General features: G+C 37.0%; 1 protein-coding gene across 3 annotated transcripts in view; it reads right to left on the bottom strand.

Moving 5' to 3' along the window:
• Positions 1–674: 674 nt before the first annotated feature.
• RAD54B (RAD54 homolog B) overlaps positions 675–12771 on the bottom strand; it is a 65899-nt gene continuing 53802 nt past the window's right edge. For all 3 annotated transcript variants that reach the window (XM_027676504.1, XM_027676598.1, XM_027676688.1), the window contains 7 exons: positions 12386–12525; positions 11582–11872; positions 10050–10225; positions 7640–7901; positions 6281–6347; positions 5774–5980; positions 675–1503 (listed from right to left, as the gene is read on the bottom strand). In XM_027676504.1, the coding sequence (XP_027532305.1) occupies positions 1277–1503; positions 5774–5980; positions 6281–6347; positions 7640–7901; positions 10050–10225; positions 11582–11872; positions 12386–12525 (1370 nt within the window). In that variant the 3' untranslated portion in view covers positions 675–1276. The remainder of the gene's footprint in view (positions 1504–5773; positions 5981–6280; positions 6348–7639; positions 7902–10049; positions 10226–11581; positions 11873–12385; positions 12526–12771) is intronic.

Here is a 12771-nt window from a genome sequence, read left to right as displayed (position 1 = left end):
CTACCAAGAGCACAATTTGCATGCCAAAAGGATCCTCAGAATTGATGACTTCCTCAATCATTCACTCACTTTGGTCTTCACTATTTCTTAGTGTCATTCAGCATTTAGAGTCAAAGAAACCTCAAAAAACCCTCTGAAGTGAATTTGGACAGTAAACAGAGGTCAGTGCACGTCTTTCAGTTCCCAAACTGCATCAAAATACAAAGAGAATGTTTGATCATGGGTTAGGATGGACTCTGAACTCAGTGACAGCCTAGGGAAAAAGGGAGCAGTAACTGTTATAACATGGAGAATAAACCAATTTAAACTGTTTTCTGAAAGTTAGTTCAGCTTTTGACCTCTGTTGTCACATACACCAAATATCAAGAGGTTGTACATCATGTGATGCAATGCAGAATTACCACAATGGAGCCCTTGCTCAAGGTCTTTCAAATTCTGTAAGTTTGCAGTACTTCTGAAAATTATCCAATTTCTGCTCTTGTGGGCCTTTCAAAATACTTCACTTAAAAGCTACGAACTGATTTTGAATATTTATGTTTTCAAAGAAGAAGGAAAATATAGTCATTAAAAAATAAACCATGAAAATATGCTCAGTACTCAGTGTTTGGTAGAAAGTGTCCTTAAAAGGAGTTAACTAAATGTAGACAAGCCTGTACTCTGTACATCTGAGAATAAAGTTTATTTTCCCAAGTAAAAGCAATAAGAGAATTTCAGAATATTTTGACACAGTATCAATCTCTGGCCTCAGATTTTTGGACTTCAGTGACTATTGCTCTAAATTTCATCAAGTTGTAAATTTGAGGGAAAAAACATCTACCTTGTTCTAAAGCCGCATTTATACAGATACATAATTTTCCACTGTCATAACAGAAATCCAAACAGAATCTTGTTAACAGCATATACCTGTATGTAGCATTGCCTAATCTTGTAAAACTTGGCTGAAGAGTTTCCAGCTTTACAAGCAGTAAATCATTATGATCAAATGGAAACTATAAACCAAAGCAGACTTACAGTAGGAATGTGCATAAAAACAATCTTACTAATTTTGTAATCAAAGGAACAGAAGACTGGAAAGTAAAGTTAGCTTTAAAAATCTGTATTATAATTACAGCAATTATGTAACTGTAACTTTGTATAAACATCAGGAATCACATTTACTCAGAAACTTCATCAGAAACACACAAAACAGAACTAGGCAAAAAGAACAAAAGGTAACTGCACATCAGTTGTTTACTTGGCCTATGACCAGCAGGATGCAAGTGGCAGGGAAAGGCACTTAAGTTTTATTAGGTGGGGAAGTTGAATCGGTTACATTCTGGAAAATGAAAGAAACATTCTCCTTTATTCTTTCAAGGAAAGGATCAGCAAGAGTCTGACGTTGCCCAGTGAAATGTTTCCACTGCATCAACTGTGACATGGAGAGTGATTTCTTTGAATTAGGCTTCCCATGGTTTTGTCCAAGCTGGCAACTTCTAGATACAGAAGGCTTTTCTGAGGAAGTATCTGAAAAAAATGATGCAGTAGACTAATCAGAGAAAAATAAGACAGAAAATTTCAGTCTGAATCAATAAGCCAGTTGGTGATAACAAATGAGAGAAAATAAAACAGCATATATAATCCTTCTGTGTCAATGAAACCCAAACATATGTATTCACAGTAAGAGGTGGAAGGCTGTTTCTTGCTCAGTGATTGAGTTTATCAAAATCACCACATGCTAGCATAAAGACAAATCCTTTTACACATGGATGGGACAGGAAATATCTTTTCTGGCAATTTCCTTTCCTCTATCTTCCTTAATTCTGTGACATTTGGGCTGCTCCCATTCTTAAAGTAAACCTGAATCTAGATGTATGGTGCAGCAGAATTCACACTAGCTTCAATTGCCTCCCAGAGGAATCATTGCAGACAGCTAAGAATAGTTTATGTAGCTCTTTCATTGACTCAGCACACTAGATCTGTACACTCTGTACATCCAGATTATGACAAGTTGTTCAATATACACAATACTATATATCACAGTAAGGAAAAGAAATTGCTGTGAAGCACAAAGAGATGAATTCACTTTCAACAAAGGATCCTAAAGCCCCAAACAGTACCAGGTCATTGCAGGGCATATCACAGATTGATGGCTTTATGATTCATCTGATGCATAGGAAAATGAACAAATTATTTTGGATGGGAAAAAATTGCATCACTGCTGTTACTGGTTTAAAACCTGCCACCAAGTATTTTCATAGCAGCATTACGTGCTCCTTAGGAAAGAACAGTGATGTGAGTAGCATGACTCAGAGTATTCCTGAGTTTTTTAAAGTTTTGAAGAGTCCATAAAGACTCATACATGCAAGACTTTCCTTTTGACTGACTGTGGTGGGGGAAAACAGTTTTCCCCCTGAAGTTATAAAATGGTAAACTCCCAGGGGGTGGTGACCCTTGGGGTTTGAGCCAATGAGCGCTTCTGCAAAATATAAACATATCACACTTAGACCGGAAAAGAAAGTAGTTGTTGTAGTTGTAGTTGGAGAAGTAGCCATGTTGTAGAGCCACGAGGAGAAGGGGCAGGAGCCCGTTGGGGGCTGCGCCCCTCCCCAGCCCCCGGCTGGGGGGCTACAGGGACTTGGAACAGTGTAAGGCTGGGCTAAATACCTGTAGCTATGGGCTGGGGGATGTTTCTCCACCGTGAGCAGCAGAAGCGGCAGCAAGAACAGCATTGACCAAGGGAAGGTGGCAGAGAGCCAACAGATAAGAACTGAAGAAGCAGCAGAAACAGCATGTAGCCAAGGAAGAGAGTCACAGAGTTGCCTGAAGGAAAGAGAGCCAGCAGCAGAGAGAGCAGGACTAAGCTCTACAGAGAGAGAGAGTTTGGGGTAAGAACTGAACCAAAACCCCAAATTCCTTTGAGATCCCTCCTAAAATGGAGGGGGTGGACTCCTACTGAATGGAAGTCCTAAAGTGCAGCAGCACTGCTGAAAGAGGAGCTAAGAAACTCAGGCGCCCTGGAAAGCTGGACCAGGACGGCCGATGGAATGTGTGTGTGGGGGTGACCTTGGGCCTCCCCCTCGCTGCAGCTACAAAGAAGCTAGCAGCCTGAGATCAGAGCCCGAAGCTCTGCAAGGGGCTTGAATCTCCTGAAGATAAGGACCATCCCGAAGACCCCTGTGCTTTGCGATATGAGGTGGTGACGTGACCTTTGTCCTGGTGAACACGGCCCATGGAAGTGAAGACCCTCGCCTGTATCGAAGGGCCGCGAGGGGCTTGGAGACCCCCTTGTGCGTACTGGCAGAGATCCAGCTACAGCTGCTGCATGGAAGAGAAAAAGAGAAACTGCTGCCCTAGGGACTGCTGCTCTGAGAGTAGAAAGGATCTCTTCCTTCTTCCCTCCTGGACTTTTATTTGGAGGAAGAAGAGATTTGATCCATTGTAAATACTGTTTTGTCATGGTAGAGATAGTTAAGATTGCATATAATGTATTGTAGTATTTATTTTGTACAGTCATTGTAATATATCCCTTTCCCCCTATTCTGAGTCTCGTGTGGTGTCTGGAAAACCCATCTCACGCTGGGTTGAGATGTGGGAGGGGGGCTAGAACTAGGGAATTGGATTTTAGGGCTCTCAAACCATGACACTGACATATGATGCATATTTGAAGTAGACTTGAAATATATTCTTTTACTGGCCAGAAGAAAATTTAGAATAGATGTATTTAGAGATTCTGCCTTCTTAACTCCTTAAATTATAATATGATGAGGTAAAACAATAGGCTTACAGTTTTGTAGCTGATCTGAAGGCCAGCAGAATAGCAAGCAACACATTTGCATGATCCATACACAGGTAATTTTCTCCTTTCAAGGCTCCTGTAGTTTCCTAAAGATGGTCCTAGTGTGAATGGACCACAGGAGCTTGGTCAAGAATATCCAGTCTTACTGGTGTATATCTAATGGAGATCATTATGAAAAGCTCATATTGTGAAGCCTGTATTATATTGTTTGGAATCATACTTGCTAAAAATGGATGAGACAAATCAGTGAGAGTTCTTGGCTTTTCTGTGCACAGATGTTCCCTGATGCAGTAATTTAACAGTTTTCTGTTCTTAGGAAAGGCAGAGATCAACTAGTGGTAGCTGCATGCTGGGGTGATCAAACTGAAGACCATGACTCCAAACAATTTCATTAGGGAAACGATGAGCCAGCTTGTCATCTGCTCTTTAGAAAATTAACCTTCCCCTCACTCTATCATTACCACCACTTAAGTCTAAGAATGGCCTTCAGGCTTTTCCTTGATTTACTGCCAAAAGTTTCTGTTCACTGGGACCAGGATATAATTACCCTCAAGGAAGTTCCAGTTACAGAATCCAAGAGACCAGTGCTTTGGCTGAATTGATGGAACTAAGACATGTTCAAAGCATAAGATAAGAAGTCAAGAGTGTTAAGACAGTTGTAAATGCTAAATAAAATTACACGCACCAGTGTTCCTCACAATGACAACACAAAATTTCTCAGGATTTCTGCAGTCCAGGAGCCATACCTGCCTCACTGAACGCCACTGAGAAAATCTGGGTAACATTTAACATGAAAGGTGCCTTTCCCACACAGATCCTGTAATAGTACCTAAGTGGAGGCTGGTATATTTTAGAACATTGCTTACGCAAAAACAGAAGGTCTAATTTTTCAATCATTAAAGAAAGATACAAAGATGATTTAATCAGCATGTGGAGCAAAAATAAAGGAGAAAATCAAATTCTTATGGTTACAGAAGCCCTGTGCTTTCACTAGCAAAAGTCCTCTCTATTCTGGGTAGAATGAGATGAGAAAGAAACAGAATTCTAGCCTATTACCTAAGAACATGCAAACCATCAAGCAAAATAGTCCCATGTTGGGTACACATTACTTCATTTCTTGCCCACATCTATTGAGAACACACGCTCTTGTACCCATTTCATGAGTCCTTTTTATTGAGGTATTTGTGTGCATTTAGAAGACATCAGTATTGGTACCTCACTATCACACCTGTAAATAGCGTACAGGGATATTTCATGCCCAAAGCAAATATACCAGAGCAACAGACACTTTCCTTTAAGAAACCAGATGAACTATGAAAATTAAAATGGATAAGATGCAAACACACCTTATGACAATTTATTTTTTCTTAATCCTTCTCCTAACTTAAACCTATATATCTGTATGCAGCAAGGTATGAAACCAATTTTAATATGCCAAAAGAACAGGAGACAGGTTCCAACAGAAAGGATAGAGGCAAATATTTGCAACCTGGCTTTACAACTGCCAGGGAGTCTTCCAGCATTTCTCAAATAACTATTTTAATCATTCTGCATCAGCTTTAGTTAATAGCTCAGAAATGAAGGCTTATATACAGTGAGCTGGTGCAGATCTTCATCTGGTATAGCTTCCCTCAGATAACCTGCTTTTTAACTAGTCCTTACCAGCTACTCATTAGTGTCCTTCAATATTTAGAAACAGAACACCATATTGTGTCATTTGATTGTAAGGAATCATTAGTTGAGCTGGACATAGCTAATTCAAATTAAGAGGCATGATAAATGAACTGGTTGTTACTGTAAGGAATTAATCTTTTCTCATCTTAGTTTTGTCAAGGGCTCCTACGGATTAGATAAATCAGCCAATATCTGAAAGACCCTATAATGAACTTCACTATTTAAATCCTATTTTACTGAGCATCAAGGTTTTCTCCAGAGATAGACTGTATATTCAGAATGGATTCCTCAGCAATGGCCAGAGATAAAGAAAAACAAACTCACTTTGATGGTCAATCTTTCCCATACAGTCACAGTCACACTCAAGCAAATCATGAGTAACACAGCTGGAATCTTCATGAAGAGTAAAGAGATTTTTAAGCTCCTCAGTGGAAAAATGGATGTGTTCAGACGTCTTGGAAAGGTCTACAACTGCCCCGGAAAGGTCTTGTTTGCTAATCTGTCTTTGATAAATCTTTTCTTCTATTGAGCCTGTATTGAAAAGAAAAAAGAAAAATACATAAATTGGGATAATTTTTCATCAGTATTTGCAAAGAAGAAGTCAAATCCATTTCTTGATAACAGTATACATAGAAAATGCTAAACCATTATATTCAGTTATTTAAGCAAAAGCAAAGCAAAGGCAAATAAACCAATGTGATGTCTCCATTTTAACTGAATTCAGAACAAATAATATGTTTTTAAAGATCGAATTATTTCCAAAAACACTCCCTCCCTTTCTTTTATGGACAAAATTTCAACTCAAGAGTAATTTTGAGCACCATCTCTGACCTGTGGTTAGCAGCCTGTAGATATGTACAGTATGTTTCTGGCCATCTCTCCACACTCTAGCCATTGCCTGAAAAAGCAAAAAGATGAAGGGCATTAACAGCTTACTTCACAATGATATTTGAAATAAAATCTGTAGCCTCCACTGATTGAATTACCAGTTCCACTTGCTTGTTCAAAAAGATGTTGTCCAAATAAAGCATTCCTCAATAACTGACTGTTTTTGTGAGTTTTCTGGTATTAACTATAAACAGTTTTGAAAATCTAATTTACTTTCTGCCATATATGCTCCCTTTTCTCTCTGTACACTATAGTAGGAAAGTGGGGGTTTCAACTCTTTCCTGCCAGAAATCCTCTCTTCGTATTTGTTTTCCAAGCACTAACAACCATTTAATATTTCAGGAATACTCCTTGTTCTCCCACATCTCCAAAATGTTTTTTTGCCACAATATGTCTTTAAAAGTGACTTTTCCATTTCTTTTAAAAATATAAAAATGGTGGTTTGTATGCCCTTTATTTCTTCAACAAAGAAAACGTAAAACTGAGTACTACTATATGATTTTTTTCAAAATGGTATGGGTTACACCTACATACTGGGTACAAGTACCAACAATATGGTTTGCAGTCTCTGGCAACCTGTAGCAGTCTGATCTAGCAGATTGTTTCAAGCAACAAGACAAGTGACCACATGAGGGTACTAATTCACCCTTGGAAGAGGAACAGGGCCAAGAATCAGAGCTTATTTCAGGTACTAAGCACACAGTATTGCTCCACAATAAAAAGTTTCTTACTGAGTTCATAAAAAGATTTTTTTAATTGTTATTGTTAAGAACTATTTTAACTGAATACTCTTATGCCAACTAAATAATCCCTTGAGGCGAACAGTGCCTTTACAAGAATAGCACAGCATTGGTTTTGTTTTCTTTCTTTTGGCATCATAGCCAAGGGATTTTCTCATTCTTGTAATTCTGATCAGAATCTCTCCGTTTTTCTCAGGGATTGCAAATCAACAGCAACATCTCCTATGCAATCTAATCCTGTTTTCCTTTTCTTTTTAGAAACACAGCAACTCTCCAGTTAAAAAGATGTCAGGAGACAAAGAGGATACATGATTCACTCCTCCAAAGAAATCAGAATTTAATCGTTTTATTTTTTACTGCAAGAGACATTCCAGTGATCCCAATATATACAATATGCCAGATAAATATTTCCTCTTTTCTTCTCAGAAAGAGCTTTCCCTAAGTATTTTACTTGTCTAGACACAATGTGACAACTGGGAAGCAATAAGACAGGCAATTCAAAATCAATCAAGAATTCATTTGATGCCCATCCCAAACCACACATACATAGTTGTTATCACACCTGAATATCTGTAGCTGGATTCCAGTCAATATCATACAGGATCAAATGAGATGCTCCAACCAGATTCAGTCCTACTCCACCAGCCTTTGAACTCAGCAAAAAGATAAAAGCTGGACTGAATTTACTGTTAAAAGTATCAACAATTTGTTGTCTCTGGGAGACAGGAGTATTTCCATCAAGTCTGGTATAAGAGTATCCATAGCGTTTGCACGTCTGTTGTAATACGTTTAATGTCTGAGTGTAATTGGATACCAGTACAACTCTGTCAAACAGTAAAACAAAGTTATCATCTGATACATTGGTAAAATTAAAATCTGATAACAAATTACTGAAGACATCTAAGAAAATAAAATTAAAAGTCAAGCAAAGATTACACATTAACTTGAGGTTACTTTTATTTCCTAAGAAATAAAACATTTCCTATTAACTAGAATCACATACTAGATCTGGATGTCTTATACCTACTGTCAAGCATTTAAATGTTAAATAATTAATGTTTCCCTTTGCAACAGAATTTGGCATAATGCACAGATTGCAGGGATTCAGAACCAATCACAAAGACAGATTTTTCAAAAGAAACCTCTATTTTTACAAAACAGCTGTTGTTAAGGCAGAATTTGCAGAGCATGTTGTAGGAACTAATAAATAATATATATATGATTCCACTTACTGAAAAAGCTACTATGAACTCCTATAGAAAACCTCAGAAAATTCTAAGAAACATACTGAAAGTGGAGTAGGAAAGTCAAGATTCTTTTTGACATTTTATGATTGAAAAGAACTGGGATGAAGGCTAGTGAAAGATACCATAAACAATACAGTTTATGGTAGCCTGTTGTTATTTTTTTGAAAAACAAAATAAGTCTGATCTAATGACCCAAACAATGTTGGTGTATTTTCTCTGAAATTTTGCCTAAGTAAGTTTCAGAGATCTGCAAATCTAACATTTCTATCCTCCCAGATATTGAGGATGATTCTACTAATTTGACAAATATCTTCTGAATTTAAGCCATAAATAAAATAATAGGGACAGTTAGGGCATTTTCTACCAGATCTTGTTCGGAGGTCTTTTGTAATCCAAAGTAGGTGTAACAAATTTCATTATTTTTAAAAATTATTTGATTAAAAACAAGTTCTGAAGAATTAGACAAATAATTTCATGAAAAAACAAAAATAGTAAGATTTTTTAAATGTTTTAGAATATTTTTATTATTACACTTTACAACTGAACTACATCCAAGACTTGTTTCTAAAGACTTTGCAAGATTTACTATTTTTTTCTCAATCAACACCACATTCACACCTTTGTTTTCCCTCAAAAATAGAATATAAACTTCAGAAGAGGACCAGAATTGAGTCTGTATATTGCAAAAACTACTATTTACTACCCATGAGAACAGAGAAACAAAAGAAAAAGGAACAAAAGAAAGCACTGAATTAAATCAACAAAACTTAAAGGTGTTAAATAATGCCTCAACAACAGCTGTAACTCAGCATCTCCTACAGTACTGCTACAGGGAGATGTGCTTTTTATTGATACCCCTGTTTTTTCTGACCTACAAGAAATAAAGCTAGTACTTTAGATATTTAGCTGTTGCTGGTCTCAGTGGATTCTAGGTATATCAACTCCAACAACAGGCTCATCTTTCTGATTTGTAAAAAGAGAATATCTTCATACTGCATTACATCACTGTCAACAGATCTCCTGTTACTTCCCACTAGTGAATTACATGTCCTATTTAAGCATCAGTTGAAAGAAAAGCTAAATACTTTTGGAACAGCTGGACTTTAAGGCATGAGTCCATAAAAAATTATCATGTGACACCAAGTCATGTGAGATTTCCACAAATCAGCAACTGCACAGAAATTAATCATGCGCATCCCATTACTCCATAATAAACAGAGGTTTTCCTACATGCCAGTGGCATACCACAGGGGAAATAAGTGGTTCCTGTGCAAGTTCATCTGTTGAGACTGGTTGCCCTGAACAGAAAAGGCAGCAAGCACTGAGCAGTATAACTTATAATCTAATAATGAAAATATTTTAGTGCAATGTAATAGATTGATACATCTCCTCAAAGAGATACAAAGCATTGTAAACTCTCTGCAAGCAAAGCTAATATACTACAAGGGCTGTAGCAAATTATCTTACTTGCTGGAATTTGGTGTGAAAAATACAAGTATTTCTATCTGGAAAAAATACAAAGAGCATCTTTGAAAATTATGTCAGCTGCAAGTCCTAGTTAAACAAGAAAGAGCCAGGACTACAATACATAAATACATTTGGCACCTCTGCAAATACCTGCAATGCCTTTATTTTGAATGTTATGCCCCCATGCATTTGAAAAGCAAATCAATACTGAGAAGGTCACTCCCATTACCTCCCTTCCAGCTTTTCTTTCACACTTGCCTTTCAGAGGAGTTGAGCTCACGGATTGCAGCTAACAACTTCACCAGCACCTGCAATTTTCCTGAATCAGTTTCAGAGAAAGTGTCCGGAGTATAATCTTGTGGGAAGACATCTATTACACCTTCGTAGAGGCTGGACTCATCGTGTTCCTCAGACATAGGATCACAGCTTTTTTCCTATTGAAAATAAAAGGATTACAGTTCTATACCCCCTCTAATATATTTTTTTTAAACTTTGCTATATTTTATTACAACAACAAAAGCAGGCATCAAAAGCTGCCACAAAGTAGTGTATCATGTGACATGACAACCTCTCAACACTGGATTGAAAGCAAAGTTTTAAAATACTGTGAGGGTTCATTTTGGTTTACACCCTCTAATCTAAGCCACTGTTTGCAGCTGAGTAGAAAGTTGAAATACTCAAAACTGAAAAATGTATAAAACTTCTCTATTTAAACAACCACACAAATATATATCCACAGAAAAAACCCATATCTAAACCTTGGGAGTGAAGAGGAAATCATTACACTGTTTATTCTTTCTAAATCCCATAAAATTTTCCATGAACTTCCTACTCATTCACTCTGTTTAGGAAAATGCTGTCATTAAGATTCAGTTATACAACTGCAAATGAAGAAAAGCTAGCAAGCAAAATCAATAAAATAGAAGAAATACAGGTAATATCTTGCTATCTTAGAAAATCAATGTTTCACAGGGAGGAAAAAGCCAGACTAAATGTCAAAACCACAATGGCAATAAATGACTTGCACATACAGTCCTTCTCATCCCTGTATTTTCTGAAGGCTTATGCTTTTGCGTATGAAAAATTTCTAATGCTTATACTATGAAGTAAAGGCAATGAACTTTACTTGGCAGTGCTGAAAATTACAGGGAGGTCTGTGCTGCGGACATTCCTACAAAGTCATGAAGTATGTAATTTAGGAAAGATTTACATTTCCACACACCTTACTTGGAATTCAACTAGTGGCCATAGAAGTTACTATTACCAAGTTCTAATTATCATATTATTTACCTACAGGAATGAGAACATTTCTATAGAAATAACAAGGTCTACAGCACGATAGGATCCCAGGAGAAGTGGAAATGGAGACATCCAATCTTCAGCCTGCAGCTCCCAGTGTCACTGAGCTTGAGAAAGTGAAATTATCATGTACACAGGGAGGATTCAGAGGAACCAGCAGACAAAGTATGTACAGTAATCTCTAGTTAACAGCGTCCTTCATAAAATTCACATTTAGGGTCATTTTTTGTAAATATTCAAAGACAAGATTAAGAAGGAAAATACATGGGAAAAAAATACCATAAGGCAATAGGAAACTGATGAGATACCTTCCCTGAGTACATTCAGATTTCCTAACATTTGCTTGTGAAAGCAGATTTCCTAAAGCAAATTGTACGTGAGAGTATGGAAATGACCTTAAGTGACATGCACATTGACCATAACATAGTTTTAGTAACCTCTGTCTGCTGAAATGGCTAATTGCAGGCACCCACCCCCATGCAAATAGATACCTTTATAGCTTTAAGCAGAAGACATGGATGATTGCAAAGTTTTTTCAATGCTCCTATACATATTAGGTGAGGACTGTTTTCTAGCCTGCCTTGTAAACAGGATGTAATAACTCGAGAACTAAGCAGTTTTCGATACAATTCAAGCTGCAGTGCTGTTGGTCGGCAGAAGATTATGCTCTCCTTTTTGGGGGGCAGAAATTTGTTGATAACCTCCTGTGTTCGCCTTAGAATAAAGAGTCCAGTGAGGCGTGTCAGTTCTGCTGCTCTTTTTTCTCCTAATTCCTTTTCCTCCTAAAAGAACAAACCACAAAATTAATTATAATCCTGTATTTCATCAGAATAATGTTCTGTATTATTTTAATTAGGTATTTAAATAAAGTTTTAAAAGTATGATACCACTTTCTGACATGGGACTGTAATGACCAATTCTTCTCCAATTAGTATCACTGCATTAGCTTAGTTCTACATCAGGTTTCTAAAGTCTTAAAAAAAGGAAGATAATGTCCCAGATGACATCCAAGGCTTGAATTATATTCTAGAATTTCTCAAGGTGCAATAAAATCATGCAGATTTTGTAGTGCTGTGGAGAAACTAAGCATTAATGAAGTACTGTCACATGGCAATGCACATGGTATTTTGGGGAATGCAAGTGTTGGAAGAACAATTGTTGCCTGCAAATTAATAGGCAGCTGAAATGAGGGGATATCAACATGCGTGTACTCCTGAGCTTCACTTTATTCCATAGAAAGCAAATTTCACTTTGCTGTCTATGAGTTTTTCTTCTGCATTTTTTCAACAAAGTACCTTTGTTGCTGAAGGTTCTCTAGATCTGACAATTGGTTCCTCATATATCTTCCTATATGTGGATAAAGAACCGAGTATTCCTGGATTAACAAACTCTATTAAAGCATAAAATTCTTGCAAGTCATTTTGGATTGGAGTACCTTGAAAAAAAAAAAATCTGCATTCAATAATTTTTTCTTGAAACTGATGAAAGTACAACCATTGAATGCAGGGTTTAATGTTGACAATGCATCTTGAAAATAGATGTTTTGCTTCAATGGGAATTACTCAGAGTCCTGAACTGATTTAAGACTTTATCATGAATAACAAGATACTGTCCTCCTAACTAAACAGACTGCACATCTAATTTTCTGACAAAGGAATTTAAAAAGTCAAGTTCTAAATCA

This window comes from Neopelma chrysocephalum, unplaced genomic scaffold (assembly GCF_003984885.1).
Source record: "Neopelma chrysocephalum unplaced genomic scaffold, ASM398488v2 Primary Assembly neopelma1_22, whole genome shotgun sequence".
Taxonomy (NCBI): domain Eukaryota; kingdom Metazoa; phylum Chordata; class Aves; order Passeriformes; family Pipridae; genus Neopelma; species Neopelma chrysocephalum.
This window is presented reverse-complemented; position numbering and strand designations above follow the sequence as displayed.